The sequence below is a fragment of the Lathyrus oleraceus genome, chromosome 7 (genome assembly GCF_024323335.1).
Source record: "Lathyrus oleraceus cultivar Zhongwan6 chromosome 7, CAAS_Psat_ZW6_1.0, whole genome shotgun sequence".
Lineage (NCBI taxonomy): Eukaryota > Viridiplantae > Streptophyta > Magnoliopsida > Fabales > Fabaceae > Lathyrus > Lathyrus oleraceus.
This window is the reverse complement of record NC_066585.1, coordinates 190351320-190377282: the sequence shown is the minus strand read 5'-3', so window position 1 is coordinate 190377282 and position 25963 is coordinate 190351320. Positions and strand designations below refer to the sequence as shown.

Here is a 25963-nt window from a genome sequence, read left to right as displayed (position 1 = left end):
TGCTCACTTGAGCCATATTTTGTGCTTGTATTATATTTTGTGCTTGTGATCTTGTTTTGTTTGTGGTCTTAGGACCTTACAATACTTAATAAAAACAAAAACCTTAAAAAACACATTGGTGGATTGGTGGACCTCTGTCTGTGACTTGATTTGGACCTGTGGACTTAGAGTAGACAACATCCCTGAGCTATGGAAGGAACTTGGTCAGTCCCATTAATTTGAGACTAAGATACCTTGGCCAATGCCATTCATCTGATACAAGATTGAGAGTCTCCGTTTGGTTTATATGATACACTCTTTCTCTGTGTCTAAGTTGTTATTTTGATCTTATTGATATTATTTTGTGGTTTCTCTTTGAGTTTGTTTCAAGGGATATTTTATCTTATACATTTAAAGGACATTGAAGATTGCTTGCTTTGGAGTGCTTGCTTGGATGTTTGGTTATCTTTATTTGATGCCATTGGTTTTCTTATTCATTGCTTTGATGATTATGGCTTTGTTTCTTGCTTGACAATCCAAAGGAAATGGGTTTCTATCTGACACTTTTGTCTTGTGGATGCTTCCCATTGGTTAGATCTTTTTAACTCTAAACTTTTAAATCTTGTCTAGGATAGTCCCTTCATCTCTTTATCCTTCTTTAATTTCAAAATCTCCCTCTCATTTTCAAAACTTCTTTGCTTGTTGTTTTCAACTTAGGCTTGTTTTAATGAGTAGAAACCTTGGCCTTATGCCATTGCTTTTCAAACTATTTTCTTAAATAAAACTAGTAAATGGACTTAATCAAATTGACTTTATTTTTAAAAATACAAAAATAACTAACAACCTCATCTAATCATTTTGGCCACTTTGTGCCTTTTCCCTTTAACCTTTTCAAAAGGAAGCATTTAGATTTTAGTTATCTTTGGTTGAGATATAATTCTCCCATTCCATGATATATTGAGTATAAGACTTTCCATTTATCAAGGGTTAGTGACATACTTGTTGATTGAATCCAAGTTGGAGTCCTCCCTCTTAAATGTTGTAAAGACCTCATTATCGGTGGATGTTTGGTTAAGCATTCTCCCATTGATAACAAAAGGTCTTTAAGCTTTTGTTAAAACCAATCCACTCATCTTTGAAATTTTTACCACGAGCCACGAGGTTTTGGTCCCTCATTTTATATTGGTAGGTAGGCATGAGACTAAAAGTCTTATCAAACACAAAAATATAAATAATGAACTCATTTCTCATACCCTCATTCTATTTTAAAACAAACATCTTTTAAAACTAAAACACTTGCACACAAAAAGGGCTCCTTATGAGTACCTATGACACTTTGGGTGGTAATACCTTCCCTCTTTGTAACAACCCCCTTACCTGTAATCTCTGACATTTTATTAGTTTTGATTCGAAAACTTGTTATCTTTGGGTTTTGTTCGTACTTTTTCCCTTTTCCTTTGGAAACAATAAAAGCGCGATGGAGACTCTTATTTTATTGACGTTGAGCTAACCAATAACTCAGTGGTCATGAATTTACTGTTATATTATGAACCAATAAGTGAGGGACCTAAGGCATGATGTCACTGTATTGGAACAACCAAAAATAAAGGAATTAAGTGTTTGATTTCATAACACAAACAACTATTGGTTCACAAAATACAAGATGAAGCTCAAAGGAATATTGTATTTGGCTCAAAGAATAGGATATATCACATGAAGTGAATGAAGGTATGATATGAATGTATCATGGAGATGAACAGGATGAATGACTAAAGTCACAGAAGTGAAGGGTTTGGTAACAAGTGACTGAAAAGGTATATTTTGAAATCAAAGGTCAAGGTATACATTGGAATACATAGGAGAAATGAAATTTGTACCATAGAGGGAAGGTGGCACGAACCACAAGTGAGGGGCCTAAGGCATGGTATCACTGTATGATTGGGCCGAAAAAGAAGAATTAAATGTCTGGGTGCAAGCCAAACAATTCTAGGTATAAATGCGGATTTGCTACTATATGGTCCTAAAAGGGTGTATATGGAATTTCAAAGAAAACTGTGTTTCAGTTTCAAAGAAACAATACATCAATAAGTGAGCGGTTTATGATTGAAGGTAGATAATGGATCGTGAAATATATGAATGGTGCCCTAAGATGGAAAGAATAAATAAGTATGCTCACAGAGGATTCGAACCCTCGTGCCTATGTATTCTCATCGTACAATGAGAAAATCAGAGTAATCATAGTTCAGCCTGCTACGACTAAAACAAAAGGGAACGAGATTGATTTTCCAGGGTACAATACCCTCAAAGGTTGGAAAAGGAGTGTCAAGGTTCACAACCTTCTAGGCAAGGTATCACTACCAAAGTTTATAACTGATGATGTCGAGGAACCAAACTACCAAGGTTTATCACCTTATAGGGCGAAGAGAATCAAATACCAGAGTCCATGACTCTCAGGGTAAAAAACTGAATTGAATAGCCAAGGTTTATCACCTTACAGGACAAAGAGAAACAAATGCCAGAGCCTATGACTCTCAGGGTAAAGAACTGAATTGGATAACCAAGGTTTATCACCTCTCAAGGCAAGGAATAGTGCAAAGGTTTATCACCTTACAAGGCAAAGAGAAACATATGTCAGAGTCCATGACTCTCAGGGAAAAGAACTGAATCGAATAGCCAAGGTTTATCACCTCACAAGGCAAGTGCCAAGGTTTATCACCTTACAAGGCAAGTGCCAAGGTTTATCACCTTATAAGGCATATAATTGATTGAAAGAGGGTGTATAACCACAAGTTGCTAATAACAAAAGATGCTCCATTATTGAAGTGTTGAATGCTTGATATGCCTGCTTGAAGAAGAAAACTTGTCAATTGCATGATTCAAATTGAACTAAAGTCTATGAACAAGGGTGAGTGCTTTTAATAGCTAGGGCCCACGCCTTGTACGCAAAGTCACTCTAGAGAAGAGTAGGAGAAACTTCGTCTCATCATTCCTCATTACTTGAGGCTCATAGCGTATACCCTTATCATGATTGACAGGTGTTATTAGAGGCTTCTGATTATTGAGAAGATCCTGATTGTTGATCTTGATGATGCCATATTGTTTGTTGTATTGAGAATACTTGACAATTGTTTGATACGAATTGTGCTAAAGTCTATGAATGAGGGCGAGTGCTTTGAATAGCTAGGGCCTACGCCCTGTACCAAAGTTACTCTAGACAAGGGTAGGAGAAACTCCATCTCATCATTCCTCATTACTTAAGGCTCATAACTTACAATTTGAATCTCACTTGTCAAGTGTTGATACCTTTGCAGTGCTTGAGAGGTAGTCCACTTTGCTAGCTATACTTTACTGATGTTGACTTTGAAGTCATGATCTTGCATTTGAACCTTGATGTCTTGAGCTCCTGGGATTTAGCATATCCATAATAGTTTGAGCGGAATGAACTTGCCATATCAAATGATCAAGGTCTTTTGAACACTTGAATAGGCTTGGGGCTTACAACACAATTACAAAGGATTTGGTTGACCAAAGTGTCCTTTGGTCAATATTAATTAATGGGATTGAAATGATAGTTGAACTAGGTACAAAATAACCTATTGAATTAATCAACTGAATAAGAACAGACAATTCCAATTAAAGCCCTAAGTTAGGGGGACATGTATAAAAAATCAAGATTTTAAGCCTTGAGGGAAAAATGGTCATATTGAAAAATGGGATAATCAGGAAAATAAAGTTTTTAACAATCAACATTTAGTTAAACAAAAATAATCCTAATTAATTATATGTCACAACTTGATTAATTGAATTATTACCATTAAAAGTAAACCCTAAACTTAATTAAGATCTAAAATCCTAAAATAAACATTCTAATTACATTAATTAGCATTTCAATCAATCTAGTTAAACATGGTTAATCATAATAAACATAACTAAATCCTAATTATCTCATTAACCTAAATCCTCTAATATCTAATAAAAATAAGAAAACAATTCTAAAAAAGAAATGAAATATTAAATGGGAAAGTGAGGGGTGCATGTTCAGATCGGTGATGTGTGAAACATAATTTCACATGGACTTGAAGAAAGCAAGCCCAAAGTCAATAAGGGACTTCAAAGGGGGTGTAAAGCGCAACAAGAGGCAGTGTGTACTCGTAGGTAACGTTTGGGCCTTAGGCCCAAACCGGTCCAATGCCAAGATTGAAGCAACAAGAACCAAACAAAAGTTTTACCTCGTACCCCTACAATTGTACCCATACCCCCATACAATTAAAATTTTTGGACCAAAATACCCTCATATAAATAGAGTATATTTTTCATAAATGGAATTTTTTTCATTTGCGCCTGAAGACTTTCGGAAGAGCATTTTTTGCCTTGTAAACCGGAACACTGAGAGCAAGTGTTTCGGTTCACAAAACATACACCGAAGCACTTCTTCAAAGACTTCCGATTCGCTATAGTTTTGGGGCATTGAACCATAACTCTTTAAGAAAGTCTTCCGGTTTGTAAGAGTATATACCGAAACTCTTTCTTAAAGACTTCCGGTTTGCATGAACCAAATCAAAACTATTTTAAGAAGTGTTCCGGTAGTCAATCAATTTTTTTTCCACACCGGAACTCTTTTAAGAAGTGTTCCGATGCGTTTTTTTTTCTTAATTTTTTTTGTTATAATATTTTTTATAGTGGTTTGAAGACGAGGTGTAGATGGTAGGATTCCAGACCGTAATTTAGACCCGGGCATCTTAATCTGCAGTAGAGCCAGCTGGATATCCAGGAGGGCCGTACGATACGTCTTTTTTGGTAAAGTACGAGCATCATGTTGCTCGCCATTTATGGTTTGGTGAGGTAAATAAACAGGATATATTTGAAATTGAATAATATTTGAATATTTTATATTGTGTTTTATAATATGTGTTTTAATTGTTTTTAGAAAAGAGGTCCGAAGAAAGAGTTAAAGGTTGCTGGACACAGACTAAAGCTGACATCGAGGGTTCCACTAGCTCTTCCACAACAGCTGGAGAGTTGGGTATCTAGGTCTGGGTTATCTTCACTTCAGAGAACTAGTTTTAACAATATAGACACACATCTGGTATCTGTATTTGTGGAAAGATGACATCTGGAGACATCTTCATTTCACATGTCGTTTGTTGAAATGAACATTACTTTGGATGACGTCTCATGTCTGCTTCACTTGCCCATCAGGGGTGTCTTTTAAATCATTTCTCAAAGTTTAGACATGAGTCATTTCCATAGTTGATTTATAATTCTCCTATCCCCATAGTATTGATGATAATTCTTTTCCACTTAAGAGAGCTAGTGGCATACTTGTTGATCTTTATCCAAGTTAAAGCCCTTCTCATGGTGATGAAAAGTTCTCATATTTATGGGTGACTAGTTGAGTATTCTCCTTAAAATGACAAAATCTCTTTCCATTAAAATGAATCAAAACATACATATTTGTTATTTTTACCACGAACTACGAGGTTTTGATCCTCCATTGCACTTTGTTGGTACGTAGGCATGAGACTCCAAAAGTCTTGGCGAACACAAAAATTAAAAAAACATTTCTTTTCCCATCCCTCCAATCTTTTAAATAACAACACCATTTTAAGCCAAAATGTACATATTTTCAAAGAGGTTCCTATAGAGTACTATATGTTTAGGGTGTTAGTATCTTTCCTTTGCATAACCAACCCCCGTGCCCTTATCTCTTTTTATTAGTCTTGCTTTAAAAAATTCTTTATATTTGTTCGTACTTTTTTCCTTTTCCTTTGGAAATAATAAAAGTGCGGTGACGACTCTTGCTTTGTGAGTTAAGTTAATCAATAGTTTAATCTCAAAATTTTACCGCTACAATTAGCGTTGAAATAGTTTAGTCAAACATTGACGAGTTGCATGTGCTCGTCGGGATCTCTATTTGCATCATACTCCCCTAGTTTCAGATACTTCTCCATGGATTTTGTTATTTTTCTTTATAAAGTCCTAGAGCGTAATGGTTGCTTCAGTTGAAACTTCAATGACTAGTTTTCTGCCTGATCTAGGGGAGGAGCTTCAGTTGAAACTTCAATGACACTTATTGCTCCTTCGGTGATAGTTAGAATGAGGAGCTTCATATCTCTTTATCGTAGCCGACTCTGGACCAAAAACTTTAGTCCTTTTGGATACGGCCTCTTGACCGATGTTCCTTTGGTGATGCATGTTATGGAGGATTTCTTCAAGGAGAAGTAACCTTTATTCTATAACTTGTGAGTTTTGTTTCCAACCGATGGTATGCATGTTACTCAGCAGTTCGTTAACGCCTTACAGTCTGAGGTTTACTCGCAGTAATAGGAAACCATATAAGGCCTCAGGATGCACAACTAGAGGAAATTGAAGTCCAATTAAGGTAATTGGACAAATCCATATACTTGAGGAGTTTGGACTAGATATAGATGTAGTGGAATCTCCACTTCTGGATTCATAATGTTTTGTTAAAGAGGTGGAGCTAGAGGTGGTTGATTGACGAATGCTTGAGCTACTACCATGGCAGCGGAAACGGCTTTTCTCGCAGAGGTGTAGTGAGTGGCTTTAGATCCAACCATCACTTGAAAGCATAGGAGTCGTAGATCTAGAAATTCAAAGAATCATCGTTGAAACGATATAGGATCAGATCGAACACGATGGATCTTTGTGTCCAATTATGAATGCTCTTGATTCAGTGATATGAGAAGGTTACAAATTGACGATCAAGAAGCGATTGTAAAATCATGGAAAAACTAGGAATCAAAAGATAATTCCCACATATAGCACCTACTCCGTTCTGGAACCAGAAATGAAGGAGAGATCGGAAGTGATAGTGGTTATGAGTTTCTGACGTAGTGGAGACGAGGTTGATATACAAGGTTAACAATCCAACACTCAAGTAAGTATGTGAGAAAGAAGAGTGAATTCAAATTATGTTTTAAACTTATTACCTGAATTTGGCGCATTCTTTATATATAGTAGAGAGGAATAACTAACTTATTATTAGTTATGAATGAATTGAAGAGAACCGTTGGATACATCTAAGGCTATGATCTCATATGCTTTCTAACAGGGAAATTCTCGTGTGCTGAGAAGATTCTGGAAGAAGTGAAGTTCCTCCTTGGTGGTCGGTCGGGATCGATATGGTCAGCCTAGAAAACACCTTCTTCTATTGGGCGCTCGCATAAGGGGTGACACTTATGCATGACTTCCACTCACTAATGTCCCACCCTTGATAGGATAAAGGGAATGATGACATGGATATAATCCATAACCACATATGGAAGAACTCATGGTCATGATTCTCTAAAAAGTAGGTAGTCAACAGGTTCCCTAATTAAGGTTCCCCATATCCCGACCCTTGGGGTAGAAGAGAACAATCTGATATTAACCAAACAATACCTTTGTAGCATAACTTCTCACCCTCGTGAGTTTGCTCTAACCCCATGGAAAACTCCCCAAAAACAGGCCTCATCACCCTTGTGAGTTTGTTCTTACTCCATATAATCTCTAAAGCCTTTGTTTATAAAACGAGTCTTGCTAACGAGTGCCTAATAAGCACTCTTTAAAGATTCCAAATAAAGAAAATATTTTATAGAAAAATTGAGTAAAAATGAGAATTACATATTATGCAAAACTAATCATTATTAGATTGGTCCCGGCGGGGCTCGAACCCGCGACCTTCGGCTCATAAGACCAACGCTCTAACCAACTGAGCTACGGGACCCCTATGGAGTTAAAATGTTAGATGCTAGTATTTTTTATGTCATGTGTGGTCATCATATAAAAATCATCTCTCTTTAAGAGAGAAAATTTGGGGGTTTTAGAAACTATGAAACTGACATGTTCCAAGATATTATGTATTCCCTTCGTCTCAAATTATAAGTCGTTTTGCATATTTTACGACAAATTAAGAAACATAATAATTGTTGTATGGAAAAGACAAATTATACATAATTTTATAATATTGTCCTTTATTTATTATAGACGAAAGAGACATTTAAATAATTGTAAGAAAAAATAATAATAAATGATAGATGATATGTTAGGAAAAAAGTCATTAATGTCGCATTGGAATTGTAAAATGACTTATAATTTAAGACAAATATTTTTGACAAAGTGATTTATAATTTGGGACAAAGAAAATATAAATTTTATGATTTATAAGTGATATATTTTAAATCATATCAAAATACTTTTAATATTTTAATAATTTTTTTGAAAATAGATATATAATTGAAAAGTTTTGGATAAAAAGACAACGCAAAATTTGTCTTTTGGGATCATGATTGCGTTAAGGTGCCTACAAATTATGCACATAAGCCCATGAATGAGTGTTGGAAATTATAAACAATAATTGTCATGGGTATGTTCTGATATGAGAAAATTGAGATTTTAAGTTAATGGCAATAAATGCATTGCAAATAGTCTCACATAGAAAGTGGAGCTAACATTAAAAGCATTTATAAAGATATAGAAACATTAAACTCACCAAAGGAGTCAAAGAGGATAAGGTGTCACATGGACATATGTGGCGGTGTCAAGCATTATGTCACATGTAACATTCGAACAATCCCTCGCCGGTGTAGCCACCGGCGACACCGGCTCTAGGACCGGGTCCGAGGGCGTGGGCGTAGGCGTAGAGGTGCTAGTGACGGCTTGTAGGAGACACTTGAGCACTTAGGCATGACGCATCAGAGTAATCAGGCTATTCGCGACGTTAATGAGGCGGCGCTCCGGCCTTCGACCGGCATGCTACAAATTAATCTTAAGTATTGCTCCAGGATTTTGGTTGTTGTTTAAGTTTGAATTTCGAATTCAAAATATACAACACTTCATGAAGTGGTGCATTGTATGATCATAGGTGAACCATTGCAACATATGGTGAAAATGTGTTGTTTCATCAAGAGATGCAAACTTATGAAACAACACATGCATGACCTATAAATATATGATTCTGAATTCGAAAATGACTCACTCAAAATCTACACATCCTCTTAAACATTCCAGACACACTTCCTTGCATTCGAGTTCTTCACTTATCTTGTGCAGACTCGATCAAAAGGCTGAATTATCCTGGGTATTCTTGCTTTCCGACTCTAAGACATCACAGAGAGTGCTTGAAATACTTTTAAGGAAAGTGACTTTGTTCACGATTCAACCTGGATCCATTTAATCTTCTCGAAATTTCTAACAGCCTTAAAAGTATTTACACAATCATTTCCGAAGCTGCAGTTTCAAGAATCAAGGTTATGAATCAGGATCTTGTCAAGTTGGATCGCTTTGATGGAACCAACTACACCAGATGGCAAGACAAGATGACATTCCTACTAACTGCCCTGAAGGTTTACTATGTCTTAGATCCTGACTTAGCATCAATTCCAGAACCATCAGAAAATGAATCTGAAGAAGTCAAGAAAGAGCGCAAGAAACGTAAGGAGGATGAACTGTTATGTCGTTGACATATTCTGAATAGACTATCTGATCGTCTCTACAACCTCTATACGGATAATCCGTCTGCAACAGAAATCTGGAAAGTGCTCGAATTCAAGTTCAAGGCCGAAGAGGAAGGTACAAAGAAGTTTTTAATTTCTAAACATTTTGATTTTAAATTTATAGACTGCAAGCCCATTCTTCCCCAAGTGCATGAGTTGCAAGTCCTCGTGAATAAAATAAAAGCGGTGAAAATAGACATCCCTGAGACCTTTCAAGTTGGTGCAATCATTGCAAAATTGCCACCTTCGTGGAAAGGCTACATAAAGAAATTGTTGCACAGTTTTGAGGACTTCTCTTTGGAGAAAATCCAGAAACATCTTCGAATTGAGGAGGAATCGAAGGAGAGGGAGAAATCAGAATCTGCGGGTCTTTCTAAAGCCAATGACGTGACCATCAAAGGAAAGAAGAAACATGATGGCATAAAGAGTCATCTTGGACCAAAAAAGGAACATAATAAGTTCAAGAATGCTGGCAATCATAAGGGTCTGAAAAGCGAATGTTTTGTTTGTGGAAAACCTGGAAACTATGCTAGAGATTGCAGGCATAACAAGTCAAAAAACGAGATCAATGCAGTTCATGCAAATGATGACATAATTTCTATAGTGAGCGAAATTATGGCAATCAAAGACAAAGTTCAAGGTTGGCGGTATGATAAATGCGCTATGATGCACGTCTCTTATGACAAGGCTGCTTTCAAAACCTATTCTGAGACAAATGATGGACAAGAAGTGAAGATGGAAAATGAAGTATGATCTAAAGTTGTTGGAACCGGATCGGTCAAAGTCAACTTCACCTCCGGAAAGAAAGTCACTCTCATCAATGTGCTTCATGTCCCGGACATGAATATGAATCTTGTTAGTGGGGACTTATTGGAAAAACCGGGCATTAAATCTGTTTATGAATCGGGAAAACTTATATTGACCTGTAATGGTGTATTTGTTGGAAAAAGATATTCAGCTGAAGGAATGATCAAATTATGTACTGCTGACAAAATGAAATTTCTACTTCCGCTTAGATGCTTGAATCTGTTTCTCTATGGCATAATAGACTAGCACATTCAGGTATTAGTTCTATGAAAAACTAACTAAGTCTTGATTGATTTCATGTAATATAAATGATTTCAAAAAATGTGAATTATGTGTCAAATCAAAGATGATTAAGAAACCTTTCAAAAATGTTGAAAGAAATACAAATCTACTTGATTTTGTACACTCAGATTTGTGCGAATTCAATGGCATGTTAACCCGTGGGGGAAATAGATATTTTATTACATTCATCGATGATTTTTCTAGACACATACATGTTTATCTCTTAAAGCATAAAGATGATGCTTTTAATGCCTTTAAGCTGTATAAAGCAGAAGTGGAAAATCAATTAAGTAAAAGTATTAAAGTTCTTAGGAGTGATAGGGGCGGTGAATACTTTTCTACTGAATTCAATGCATTTTGTGAAGAACACGACATAATACATGAATGTTCGGCACCTCGCACACCTCAACAAAATGGCATGGCCGAAAGAAAGAATTGAACATATCAAGAGATGATGAATGCCATGTTGATGCATTCTGAATTACCCCTCAATTTATGGGGTGAGACTCTATTATCCTTTTGCCATATAGTTAATAGAATTCCTTTCAATAAAACAGGTATTTCTCCATATGAGGCATGGAAAGGAAGAGCAACAAATATCAGTTACTTTAAAGTGTAGGAGTGTGTGGCTTACTACAAAAATATGGATCCTAAAAGAACCAAGTTGGGTCCTTGAGGGATAAGATGTGCTTTTGTAGGATATGCACAAAATAGTAAAGCAAATAGAATCTTAAATTTAGAGACTAATGAATCCCAGGATGTAGAATTCTTTGAAAATCTTATCACCAAAGATAAAGAATCAGAGTCGGCTGCAACTAAAGAATCTTGTGGAAAAGATTCCTCTCAGATTGTAGAAATGAAACCTGAAGGCACCTCTCCAATCATTGAGTCATAACCCGAGCCTAGGATAAGCAAAAGAGTTCGGAAAACAAAGAATCTAGAACCAGACGAAATTGATCCTCAATTTATTTCCTTTTATCTAGTTGAAGGAAATTGTAAGAATTTCGTACAAAGTATTCCGGTCATTCTTCAATTAGGAGATGATCCTAAAACTTACAAGGAAGAAATAACTTCAAGGGACTCCTCCTTTTGGAAGGACGCTATCCAAGATGAAATGGATTCAATTGTTTCAAACCACACTTGGGAACTTGTTGACTTACCAAAGGGATAAGGGCTCATTGGATGCAAGTGGGTGTTTAAAAATAAATATCATAGTGATGGTACCTTAAACACTTATAAGTCCAAATTAATGGCAAAAGGATTTAGACAAAAGGAAGGTATAGATTACTTTGACACATATGCACCAGTAGCAAGGACAACCACAATTAGATTGTTATTTGCCTTACCCTCTTTAAATGACTTTATAGTTCATCAGCTGGATGTTAAAACATCATTCCTAAATGGAGATCTTGATGAGTGTAAGACCCCAATTTTTTCCCTAAGATCCCTCATGACATCATATCATATCATACCATTGCCTCAAGGATCATCGTGCACCTTGCCTCCTTCCCTGTGGGTGAGTTAGCTTTTGAGAGTGGTTCTTGATCACCAAGCATGTTTGGCATATGTATATCATTGCTTTTCATTTGTTTACTAACCAAAAGTACAAAAATATGTCATCTAACCTTGTTACTTGCAGATGAAGCAACACTAGGTCAAGCAGTCACAAGCAAGCATTGAGCCAATAGATGGTGGCCATTCTTGAGAATTTGGGCACCATGATCATTCACAAGAGTTCATATGAACCATGACATCATTTTGAATCAAGATCTCAAGTGGTAGAGGCTTGAACTTCATCTGAGCATAGCTAGGTCAGTTGAAACCCTAGAAAAGTCAACACAAGTTAACTGTGCATTCAATCATGGATTTGAAGGTGGGAGATGGTTAGAGAGACCTTATTCATGTCCATACAAGTATCATTTGACATTTCAAACATCAACTTTGGAGAATTTGAGGTCAGATGAAAAATTGCCAAAAATAGTAAGTGACCTGTAATTTCAAACTGCCAAAAATGGAAAGGTCTTCTCCTCAAGTTTACATCACCAAAAATGCTTCAAATGAAATTTTGTCCAACATGAAAGTTGAATATCTTGCTCTCACCTTTCCAAAAAGTCCAAGAACATCCATTTCTCATTTGTGGTTGAAGAATTATGATCAAATCATTGCCAAGGAATTTTGAACTTCAAGAAGGCATAACTTTTGAACCAAATGGCCAATTGGAATGGTTCTTTTTGTGACATTTCCATCTTGATATTCTCTATCATAATCATGCATCACATTTCATCAATTCTCACCACAAAAATATTGCATTTTTCACTTGAATTTAATTTGAATTTTGGAGGGAAAGTATCAATTTGAAAAATGTGCATTATTTTCAATTCCAACCAATTACACTTGCCTCCAAACAGATTTTTAAGCTTGCTCCAAGTGAAATTCGGTACTGTTCCATTGCCATGCATGCATAAAGGGTGATTTTGCCATTTTGCATCAACATTCCAATTTCACTAATCCTTGGAGTTTTGGCTAATTAGGATTAAGAGCTTCATTAGTACATCATATATAAAGCTAATCATAACAGAAAATGCTGACAACAACTTCACAAACTCAGATCTGAAAATTCTCTCTCCAAATTCTCTCAACTTTTTCATCAATTTTCTTCATCTCTTTTGCTTGGTTCTTGGTTTGTTCATCCTCCACGAGCATCATTGAAGGTTTTGGAAGCAAGATCAAGGAGAATTCATCAAGATTCGTGGACTGTTGAACCTTGCATCATCCATGGCAACTGGAATTTCTGGACGAATCAAGCACAATTGAGCTACAATTCATCATCCATTCACCTATCCAAGCATTGTAGAACTTCTGTTTCAGCTTTTCCAAGCCAGAATTGCACGATTCCACTTCTGTTTCTCCAGCAAGGTTAGAATTCGATGCTCATAGTTCTTGAAATTGTTAGATGCATCTTGTAGATCTTTGAACATAGGTCACACTGAGCTTTGGATCTCTTGATTTCATTAAGTATTGAAGAAGTTATGTTGATTTGAATTTTGGCATGTGAAACTTGTTGTGCTCGATCTGTTTGATATAGTTAGAATTAGGTTAAACGAATGCTGGATTGATGATGTATGTTGAAGGATGAATCCATTGGTATGCGTTTCATGAATTTCTGTGATGATTTGTTCTTGAGGTGATGAACACGATGAACCGTATGAAGGTCTAGGGTTTTGCATTTCCAGATTTCATTTGATCCTCATAGCGCGCTTATGCATGTGTTTTGTTGTTTTTCGCTCATGTGTTGGTCCAAATGCCGGCTTCTGATTGGCCAGCGTTTCAATTAAATGAAACACGGCGTTTAACCTGGCGCCACAATTTGAATGCATGCGCGGTTCGAATCTGAGCCAAGGCACTTTCCAATTGGCTTTTGCATTTTATTCACTTATGTCTTCCATGTTCATGTATTACTTCATTCATGGTTTTTATTTTTTCTCTTCATTCAAAAAATCATAACTCCAAAAATAATGATCCAAATCACATGAGATTTTTTGCATAATGATCTTCATGATGTCTCCTATTTTATGATGATTTTTCCAGAATTTGTGCTCGGTTGGATTTTTAATTTGCCTAGGGATTGTTCATGCATAGGCTTTCTTGCACCTTGCTTGCCATATTGGTTGTGAAATAATGATGGTTGATCCAATGAATGTGAAAATTGACATGCATAAACTAGACATCCTTAGGGATCTTTTGGTGTTGATTTTGGATTTTTAGCATTTCTGGATGTTGAGTTATGATGTGATTAATGTAGGTGTGACAATGTGTGTCACACCATTTCTTGTCTGATTTGCTGATTTTATTTACCATGCCAAATAAATGCCAAATCATCTGAATTTTTGTGCGATACTTGATATACATGTTAGGATTGATCATGAATTTTTGTAGAATTTTTAGATTCATTTCCCATTTGTTTGAGATTTTCTCTTCTGGCTTGTCATGTTTGGACTTTTGATGAGTGTTGAACTTAGATGATTTGTGAAATGCTTATGCCTTATCATATGAGCTTGAAATTTTGCACATGTATTCTAGACACATTGAAGTTTGTCTTGGCTTTGGTTTGAGTCATTTATCACTTGTCATCTATGTTTTAGGATTGCCTTAAGTTGATGTATCAATTTGTGCTTCCTTTGAGATTGTTTGTGCATACCTTGACTTAGTGAATTTATTTGACATGCTTATACTTGTCCAAATGCCATGATTTTTGGTATGCTGATCATTTTATGTGTGCTGTTTTGCCATGATTTTTCTTGAGATTTATTGAGCCATTTTGGAATTAATATGCTTATGATCATTCTGTTTGCATCATTGAGCTTCCAACTTGCATACATTGACATGATTGATTTATGAAATGAATTTGATGAATGATTTTGACATGAGACCACTTAGATATTGTTCTTGATTGATTAATTTTGATTCTTGTAAATTTTCATGTTCTGTTTTGAATTATTCCTCCTTCTTTGACCCTAGGCCTTGTCCTAGTGGTTTGCTTCTCATTGTTGAGTTTGTTTTCAGGACAAGAAGCATATGGCCTTGAGGAGTTTGATTCACTTGCTCATTTGGATTGATATTTGATTGTTATTGGCTAGCCTTGACTTGTTTTGTAGGATGCTTTTAGCTCCCTTTGAGTTGAGCTTGTGCTTTGCTTGATGCATTGCTTGTGTACAGTTGACTGTCTGTTGTCTGTTGACTTTCTTTTTTGAGTTGTATACTGATTGTGTTGGATTGTTTTCAGGTACCTTAGTTTCTATAGTTCATTGTGAGCTTGATTTTGCTTTACTTGATAGCTTGAGCATTGAGGTATAATGTCTCTAACTCCATGTAGTCTGGAAGACCTGGCCTGTTATGTGGCCAGGCACCTGTCTGAAGTCCTCCTTAAGAGGCAATGTTTGTGATTGTTTATCTTTGTCCCCAAGCAGGAAAATACCTCATATGAGGCAATTGGTAGACAAAAGAGATGTGTAGTCCATCTCCTACTATTCTGTGTGTCATCCCTATGCTCACATTACATGTTGTAGCATTGTGGATCTTAACCCAAGATCTATAGAGTCATTAACTTGTGGAGAGAGTTCCAACTTTCTGAACTCCCACACCTTCTGATATTCAAAGCTCTCCCTGACCAGGGATAAGAGCTATGAGGCACACCCCTCATATCCTTTCATCTGCTTCACCTTAACTCTCAATGTTAAGGTTAAGAGCACCACTTACCCCATTCCAGTTGACTGTAAAGTCTAACCCTTGCTTGAGCCTAATTGCTTGTATATAGTGTGTGCTAACTGAATCATTGATTGCTTATTGGTTCATCTGTACATGTTTGCTTGTTTGCCTTTGTGCATTTATCATCATTAATTGTTTATTATTGCATGATCATCATTTCATATCTTCGTGACACATCTTTGTTTGTCCATTGAGGAATCAATAATAAGTCCATTCATTGGCCATTGTTCCTATGATTTGGAAAGGATTGAGTGTAGGACCATTTCATTGGCCACTTATGTCCTCTTTGCTTAATGCTTTTGTTTGTTTGTTGTATGTGAGGATGCAATTGTAAGACCATGTTGTTGGCATTTGTATTCCCATGATCATCTGTTGGAGATTAGAGTAAGCCCAGATAGATTGGCATCTGACATCCATGTTTTGTTTTGCTTTAGGAGATTGGAATAAGTCCATTTATTGGCATCTGATATCCGTGTTTTGTTTTGCTTTAGGAGATTGGAATAAGTCCATTTATTGGCATCTGATATCCTTGTTTGTTTTAGGAGGCTGGTGTAAATCCATTGATTGGTATCTGGTATCCACCTTTGTTTGTGAGATTGGTGTAAGTCCAGCAATTGGCATCCGATATCATTTGTTTTGCTTGTTTGTTATTGCTCATTGCTTATTCCTAAGGACACACTTGAATCATCTTCTATATGATTTCGAGAGGTGAACCTTTCTGAGAAGTTTTACACTCCATTCTCCATACCCTCTTTGTCCTAAACCTTTTCACATTTTGCTTTCAAACTTGAAAATAAATGTTGTGCAAACATCTTCATGTCTTTTCAAATTAGAAACCTGGACCTTAAGTCCTTGATTTTCAAACTCATTTTCTTAACACTCCTTTCTGAATTGAATCTTAATCATACCTTGACCATACTTTGTGAATACTCATAATCAATTAACTTCACCCATTCAATTGTTTTGATGGCTTTGTCCATTCTTGTTAAGTTTTTCATACATTAGCCATAGGTTTCAATTATCATAGTGGTTGATGTAAATCTTACCTTATCCTTAGTGAGTTGATTGTAAGTCTTCCATACTTATTATAGGGTTAACCCCTCACTAGTATGTTGAAGCCGTCCTCGCATGGTGGATTGTTGATTCAGGTTGAGTTTTCTCCCATTGGTAATGAAAAACCTTAGGGCTTGTGTTTTAAAATGAATTCACTAATTTTTGGAAATCTTTTAGCCGAACTACGGCGTTTTGATCCTTACCTTTCATGGAAGGTACGTAGGCAACGGGTTCATCCGTTCAAACACAAAAATAATAACTTGTATATTCTTTTCTCATCCCTTCCATCATTGTTTGCACAATATGTCATAAACAAATAAACTTTTTTATACAACAAGTGTGAAAAGGGCTCCCTAGGAGTACCTAGGACGTTTTGGGTGCCTAACACCTTCCCATTGCGTAATTAACCCCTTACCCAGATTCTCTGATCTTTTCATTAGTTTTCTATGTGTAAAACTTCTTAGGCTTTTGTTCGCTTTTTAGCCATTCCTTAGGATAAATAAAAGTGCGGTGGCGACTCGATTCTTTGTATGCTTTGCTTTTGATTTAGTCAATAAATCATAAAGTGACGAATACACCGCTACAATGAGGAAATCTACATGGAACAACCAGAAGGCTATGTGCTTCCTGGAAATGAACTAAAGGTGTGTAAGCTTGTCAAATCCTTATATGGCTTAAAACAAGCACCAAAACAATGGCATCAAAATTTTGATTTCATGATACTTTCAAATGAATTTATTCCTAATTCTTGTGACAAGTGTTTATACACAAAAGTGTGCAAAACCACTGTGATATTTCTTGTCCTCTATGTTGATGACATGTAGATAATTAGCAATGATTTGAATGGAATTCTAGAGACAAAGAGGTTTCTAACTTCCACTTTCAAAATGAAAGATCTTGGACTTGGTGACACAATTCTAGGGATCAAAGTTAAGAGAAATATTGGGGGTTATGAACTTAGTCAAACACACTATATTGAGAAAATGCTTGATAAGTTCAAACACCTTAAGTTTAAGGAAGTAACCACTCCATTTGATCATGTCGTCAAACTTCAAAAGAACAATGAAAGAGCAGTAGCTCAATTGGAATATGCAAGTGCAATAGGGTGTCTTATGTAATTAATGTAATGTACCAGGCCTGATATATCATCTGTAGTTAGTAAAATGAGTAGATTTACTAGTAATCCAAGTAATGGACACTGGAAGACAATCACGAGGATTTTTGGCTATCTACTAAAAACCAAAAACCTTGGCCTTCATTATGGTAGGTTCCCTGGCGTATTAGAAAGATATACTGATGCGAGTTGGATATCTAACGTTGGAGATCATAAATCTACAACTGGATGGATATTTACACTAGCTGGAGGAGCAATTTCTTGGAAGAGCAATAAACAAACATGTATTACTCTTTCGACCATGGAATCAGAGTTTGTGGTTCTCGCTTCCGCTGGTCAAGAAGCAGAATGGTTGAGGGATCTTCTGTTGGAAGTTCCATTGGCTAAAGACAATGTTTCAAAGGTGATGATACACTGCGATAGCCAAGCCACTTTTGCAGATACTCAGAAGTAGAGTTTACTGTTGTAAATGTAAGTTAGCTCTGAGAGTTACACTGTTTAGTTTCATCATTGTTTTGAAGTCTTGCTCTGATCCTGTAACATCGGGGTTGGAAATGTTTGTTTGCTTATTATGTTTTGTTGGAGCTCATTTACTTTATTATATTTATGTTGAAGTTGTTGAGAGTTTGTCATGATAACTCCATAATTTGATAGCAGTTTATATAATTTTGAAGTTGAAACTAAATGTCTAAGTTATATTGTTTTGTTTAATTGAAATAATATCGATACTGCCATAATGATTGAAGGTGGAAAGAAACACAAGAAATGGGGGTTTAAATAGGGTTACTAAAAATGAAATCTTTTTAAACCCAACACGATAAAGAGTAAACAACGAACAAAAATAATGAAACAATTATTTTCATCTTGGTTCACTGATAAATAAGCTACCTCCAGTCCACCCGCCAAGGCGATTCCGCCTAATCAACAAGGACTTAATCCATCATAATCAACTTATTACAGACATTCAAATACTAATTGTCAATATCTTCTTGAGTAATTCTAACTATACCCTGGTCACTAACGGAAAATAAACTCAATCAATGAGATTACAAGAAATGTGTTTACAAGATTGCTTCTAAGAAAGCAGATTACACAAATTTCAGTATAATGAATTATCACACAAAAACAAACAGAAGCTCTATGTGTGTTTTCTTTTCTCTATAAACAAGAATAATATTCAGTTCAACAAAAGTGTTGTATGCAGTAACGTAAATTAGTAGCTTGTTCATTCTTCAAAGTCTCCTTTATATAGGAAATTAAAAGATCTATTGGGGGTAGAGTTGGAATATCAAAATGCAGTTGTATCCTTGCATAACGGCTTGTGAATATGGGAAGAAAAATGGTACAATAATACAGTCTTTAGCCCACAAAATCAAGGTAGTGGAAGCAACATTTGATCTTGTACTGTGTACTATTTTCCTTACGTAAAAACTTTTGATCTTATCTTCTAATATTCAGAGACTTCTAAATGAATGTTGTTGAAGCATGTTTAGGAGGATCAAGAATCTGGTTGAGAGAAACTTCATAACCTTGGTCTTCATAGTCTTGACACAATTCCTCATAACTTGGTCTTCAGAGTCTGGTGACACAGTTCAGAATGTTGAGAGAGTAGAATCTTGAGAGCTTGATAAATCTTCAGAGGCTCTTCTATCAAAGTCATATTCAAAAGCTTTAGCAAAAAAATTCATTAGAACCATTGTCTAAGAGTGTTCCAGAACTTGACATAATCTTGTAAAGTGCACTTTTGTATCTCTTCAGAGTCAAAGTGTGTAAGTCAAGAATCTGATGACGTCACATGCCAAATCTTCAGAATCAAAACCTGTTAGCAAAAGCTACACACTAGACAAAACCATTAGGATACAAAATTAATCTCTAATGAATAATGTATTATTATCATCAAAACTAAAGGCCAAATGCAAAACCAAATCTTGTTCTTACAATCTTTCCCTTTTTGATGATGACAAAACCATGTATTTTGATGAACAATTTTTACTTGGTTAAATCACATAAAGACATCAAAGCGAGGTTTGTAAGCTCCCCCTAAATTTTATACTATTAAAATTACTTTTTCAGCTTAGAACTTCAGAGTTAGGTTTGCAAGCTCGCCTTGAATTTTAGATTTAAAATAATCTTAACATATAACATATCTCAATCAGCATGAAAGAAATAACTTCCCAGGACGTAGAAGCCTGGTTATTGAAGTATTTTAGAATTGACTTTGCTTGAGTATCAGAAAGTCTGGTTATCAACCTTGTATCAAAGTTTGATTTGTCAGAACTTGTATATGCTTGGTTATTGTCAGAGCTTGTATACGCCTGGTTAACTCAAATGCAAATCAGCTTGGCTAATGTCTTCTGAAGAAAAATATTAACTCCTGAAAAGCCTGGTTAAATAGAAGCATGATGAACTTATTCAAAGTTCCCATAATAGTTAATCAGAGTTAAAAATATGAATATTAAAGACAAATGTTTGGGTGTCAGAATTCCAACTATAAGCCTGGCATAGAAGTGCCTTTGAGTATCCTTAAGCACATGAATTCCAACTACCTACAACTAAAATTAATCCATCTTCTGAAGTTGTTACACAGAGAACTAACTTCATAGAGGTTTGCATTAGAGGTGCAAACTTCAATGAGAAGGTTCATTCTGGAAACAACCTTACTTTCAAACTGCAATAGTAATTCATCCAAATGTGTGGGGCGGATGTTGGTTTGAAAGGGGATTTAGTCAGAATAAAGACAAGATGTTCTATCAGGGACAACAATTATCTCAACATCTGACTCAAGATCAGAATCATTATAATTTAATTCTAGAAAGAGAGCGTCAGAGTTAGAGTCATGGGGTTCCGAGTGAGTGGTGTTTTCTGGTTGTTGGTTTTTAGATGGAATTGGTGAAGAAGGGTTTTATGGTTGACTAAGTTGGGATGGAAGGGATAGTGGAAGTTATGGTTGAGGTGTTGGTATGATGATGGACATAAGAGGTTCAAAAGGTGATCGTGTGGGAAATGGAATGGAACTATTTGGATTAATGGTTTGGGGAGAAGAAACAGGTGGTTCAACAAGAACTATTTCAGAGAGAACTTGTTCAGACTGAGCAGTTTTAGCATGAGTAATTATGGAAGTTGTTTGACGAGGATTGGTTATAAAACAAAAAGTATTTAGATTGGGGGTAGGTGGGAGAGTATTTGTAGATGGAAAGTACGAACTATTATCAACCGATTGAAGATGAGTTTTAGAGGGAATAAACTTACTTGAGACAGTTCCAGCAGAAGGTGTAGCACCAGCAGCTCTGGATTCTTCAACAGAAGTGTCCAGAGTCCCCCTAAAAGAACTAGAAGTCTTAACCTTCTTAGTCATTCCATCAGAATGCTTCTTAGAACTATTCCTTTTCCTCGAAATTTCAGAAGCCTTATTTTGGGCACCCGCTTGACAGCTATTAAGTTAATCTATCAGAACATTCAGAGGATCTGACTTTGAGAAGATTGCTAATCCATTTCATTGTGGAGTTCTAGGGCAGGAGAAATCATGGTAAATTCCATTTACATCAAAAAAAAATTTAAAATCTTTATTTTTAAATTCTCCTCCATGAACACTTCTGACTCTGACAATTTTGAGATCCTTCTCATTTTGCAACTTGGAAGCAGAAGGTAGAGAAGACAAAATATGACTCATCCTTGTGTCTTAGAAACTTAACCCATGTCCATCTGCTATAGTCATAAAAAATGACTAGTCCATACTTCTTACCATTGACAAAAGCAGTTTTCACTAGTTCAATAAGGTCAATATGCAGAAGTTCCAATGGTCTGGAGGTGGAAACAACATTTTTTGCTTTGAAATAATTTTAGAAACTTTACTTTCTGGCATGATTCACAAAGAGCATCTAAAGAGAACTTCATATTTGTCAGGCGTCTAACTAAATTAAGCTTATTTAGCTGTGAAATATTTCTCATGCTAACATGGCCCAATCATCTATGCCATGTCCATTTATCTTCATTCACAAACATTATACATTTTATGTTTTGGATTTTTAAATCAAAAAGTTTAATTTTGTAAATGTTGTTCTTCCTATTTTCATTGAAAAGAACTGAGTCATCTTTTTTCCTGACAACTTTACATGACTTTTGATTAAAAATAATGTCATAACCATTGTCACTTAATTGACTTATGGATAGAAGGTTATGCATTAATCCTTCAACTAATAAAACATCAGTAATAGAAGGGAGAGAATTGTTACTTACTGTTTCAGAGCTAATGGTCTTCCCTTTCTGATCACCTCTGAAACCAACAAAGCCTTCAGGCTTAACTTCTAGGCTTTGGAACATATGCTTTCTTCCTGTCATGGGTCACGAGTATCCAGAGTCTAGGTATAATGATAAGGATGTATAAAACATAAAGTATCTTATCCTTAGGTACTCACAACTTTCTGGGTCCTTTTTTGTTAGTCTTCCTAGGGTTTTTAACAAACTTGGGTTTCTGTGTAGGTGTTCGCAAGATTATGAGTCTATTAGATTAACTAACTGCAAGTGTATAGTCTATCGCATAGTTTTAAAAGATATCGATCCCATGGAGACCTAACTGTTAATCTAGCATTTCTAGTTGCTACGGTGTCTATCTAAGGCGAATGAATTAAGCAAAGGAGATATGAAATAAATAACTTAAATAAATTCATACAAATAATACTGGGATATGTCTCGCATCAAACAACAGTACTTTTGAATGTTTCTAAATAAATTGTTGTACGGGGAAATATTTTCTACTTTGAAAAGAATGTAATTGAACAGGAATTGTCGCTTTCGCGTATTCATAATCGGATTTGACTATCTAATTTATACCGTCCACTGTCACATGTGACCGACGCTTCTTACGTTAAAGTAGTAAATCCTATTTTAAGAAACAGACTCTTTACTCAGTTGAAAAGTAATTTCGATTGGAAAGTTTAACTTAAAAGGGTTCCATGCTTTTGCTCAGTTAACCGGATCCTAAACCTATAAACACATCCACAAATAGTTTTAAAACCTCCTTCTAGAAATATTAGACTCTCCTAGTTAATTAACAAAGTGATTTCACGATATTCGTTAATAAAAAACAAACCAATCTTATTCTTTAATGTCAGACGACTTTCGATCTTACCCGATGTTTTCACGGCTCTACTTTCACAGTGACTGATTAAATTAAGTTCAGAAGAATTGAATTAAAACCAAAATAGCCCACAATTGAAATCCTAAAGAAACAACAGTTAGAGTATCACCGAACGACGATCCTCACATCCTATCATCAATAAATTAGATGGACATGTTTATGACAAACATAAAAGCGTAGATTTGAAACTTAGAAGTAAACATTTTGGAAAGGTAATTGAATTGAAAAGAGCGGTTTGGAAATTGGTTATGAAAATGAAATAATGATAAGAACATGAGATTAACAAAATTAAAGTAATACGGTGTGAGAAATAAGACTTGAAAATAAAAGAAATAGTGTGTGACGAGGAAAGTAAAGTGCGAGTAAATAAACAAAGCGATAATAAAATACGTAATATAATAAAAACCTGCTCTAAATGGAAGCTTGAATCTAGTACATACAAAATTGCTGAAGACTTGTAAAAAATATAAATGGTGGGAAGATTAAAGTGCAGGAAAATAAAGTGCTCCAAACTTCGTACAAACTCAATGCTCTCTGATGCTATAACCCCTCGATGTGACGAGTTATAACTTTAATCAGTAATTCTAGTGCTTAAGATTGTGCTAATCATGGATACCTTAGAAAATGAAGCTTATACTTTATTTATAGTGTTCCAAATTCCAAAATATCAAGTGGTAAGTTTCTTTATTCGTGGAAGAAAATGTAGGAGTGCATGGAGAGAGTGGGAGACCAAGCAAGTCCATTTTCTAACCGCCTGGCCTTCACAAAGGATGGCGAAGGCCATGCCAAGGTGGAGAACACTACCTTCACAACGTGTGGAAGAGTGGGTCAATCTGTTCGTTGGTGAGTGGAACATGTCATTCTTCATATGGAATTCTCCATGGTGAATGCCATGTAGCTCGTCGTATGTGTAATTTCCCATTTTTTTCTTTGTTTTGCATCTGAATTGCTTCGTTTCTTCGCACATGGCTCCAATATGGTCAAATACCTGAAATGCAGACAAAATACCCACATAACACTTGAAATGGATGTAAAACAATAATTAAACATGTACAAAACGAGTCAAAATAACGGTGTAATTTGGTGTTGTCAGCATGATAATCATACATGTATGCATAGTTGAAATGAGAATGAGCTTTTTCTTTAGCCTTAGGTTTTGAAAAGGTTTTACCTTTAGGCATAACACCATTTTGTTTACCAAACGGGATAAAATAGAAATGAAGATTTTTTGGTTTATCATCTTTTTCAGAAGTAGATTCTTCATCAGAATCATAACCAATTCCTCTTGTTCCGTTTCTGCTTACGCCATAAATAATTGAAGCCATTACGCTTCTATTTAGGATTCTAGCAAGAAACTTTTGGAAGGATTTGTCATATTTCTTTATGACATCATCAGATTCTGTAGAGGCTTCTAAAAGATTTTCCTTCTCAAGTTTGGAACTCTTGCTCTGAAGCATTGAGTTATTGTTTTTCAAAATAAAGTTTTCTTCATTTAAACTTGAGAAATCTTTCTTAAGCTTACAATATGATTCTAAATCATATACATAGACCTTTTACAAATCCTTGTATTTTCTCAGAAGCTTTTGATACTTATCCAGAACTTATGTTAAACCGAATTCAAGTTCAGAGGGAAAAAGTTCATAAAATACCTCTTCAGAGTCTGACTAAGATTCTAATTTTGATTGAATCTTCTCAGCAAGAGCTTATGCGTATGCCATCAGTGCCACATTAGCTTGATCTTCCTCAGATTCATCTTATGAGGATTCCAAATCATCCCAGGTAGCCATCAGACCCTTCTTCTTCCCTCTAAAGTATTTCTTCTTTGTTTGTCTTTCTTCAGCTTGAGACATTCATTATTGTAATGATATGGCTCCTTACACTCAAAGTAGATAACTTTCTTGCCAGCACATGACTTCTTCTGTCCAGATGTAGACTCAGAACATCCACCTGTCCTTCTGGAGCCTCTGAACTTGCCTTGTCTTTTCTTCCAGAGTTGATTGACACATCTGAAAGAAGAGACAATTCATTTTCTTCTTCTGAATCCTCTTTAGAATCTCCATCTTCTTCTAAATCCTTTTCAGAATTTCCAAAAGACTTCAGAGAAACATATTTTATCTTTCGCTAGGGCTCATCTTCTTCAAGCTCAGTTTCATGACTTCTTAAAGAAATAACAAGTTTTTTAAGAGAGGTGTTGTTCAGATCCTTTGATAAATTCAACGCATTCACCATAGGTATCCATCTTTTAGGTGGACTTATGATGATCTTTTTCACATGATCAGTAGTAGAATACCCTTTGTCCATGACCTTCAATCCTATAACAAGAGTTTGAAACCTTGAGAACATGTTCTCAACAATTTCATCGTCTTCCATCTTGAACGCTTCATATTTCTGAATCAAGGCAAGTGCCTTGGTTTCTTTGACTTGAATGTTTCCTTCGTGAGCCATCCTCAAAGAATCAAATATTTACTTTGTAGAGTCTCTATTTGTTATCTTCTCATACTCATTATATGAGATGGTGTTCAACAAGATAATTCTAGCTTTGTGATGATTTTTATAATCTTTCTTTTGTTGTTTCGTCATCACTCTTCTTTCTATTTTGTTGCCACTAGCATCTACATGATATATGTAGCCATCAACTACCATATACCATAGATCTACATCATGACCAAGAAAGAAGCTTTTTATTCTATCTTTCCAGTAATGAAATCTTTCTCCATCAAAAATATGAGGGTTAATGTTATAGTAGTCTCTATCAACAACAGGAGCAACTGGAGGTGGGATAGTAGCCACTGTGTTTCACAAACTGGATCTTTACCTAAAACGGTTAAGTGT

General features: G+C 35.6%; 1 protein-coding gene and 1 non-coding gene across 2 annotated transcripts; one reads left to right on the top strand and one right to left on the bottom strand.

Annotated features, from left to right (window-relative positions):
* Positions 1 to 7631: 7631 nt before the first annotated feature.
* TRNAI-UAU (transfer RNA isoleucine (anticodon UAU)) lies at positions 7632 to 7705 on the bottom strand. The gene has a single exon. It is a non-coding gene; the product is annotated as a tRNA-Ile (tRNA).
* Positions 7706 to 18043: 10338 nt separating this feature from the next.
* On the top strand, positions 18044 to 18448 carry LOC127102831 (secreted RxLR effector protein 161-like). The gene has a single exon (XM_051040159.1). The coding sequence runs from the start codon at positions 18044 to 18046 to the stop codon at positions 18446 to 18448; it is 405 nt and encodes a 134-aa protein (XP_050896116.1).
* Positions 18449 to 25963: the final 7515 nt, after the last annotated feature.

Coding starts and splice junctions, on each gene's coding strand:
- LOC127102831 (XM_051040159.1), top strand. CDS start 18,044: ATGAGTAGATTTACTAGTAATCCAAGTAATGGACACTGGAAGACAATC.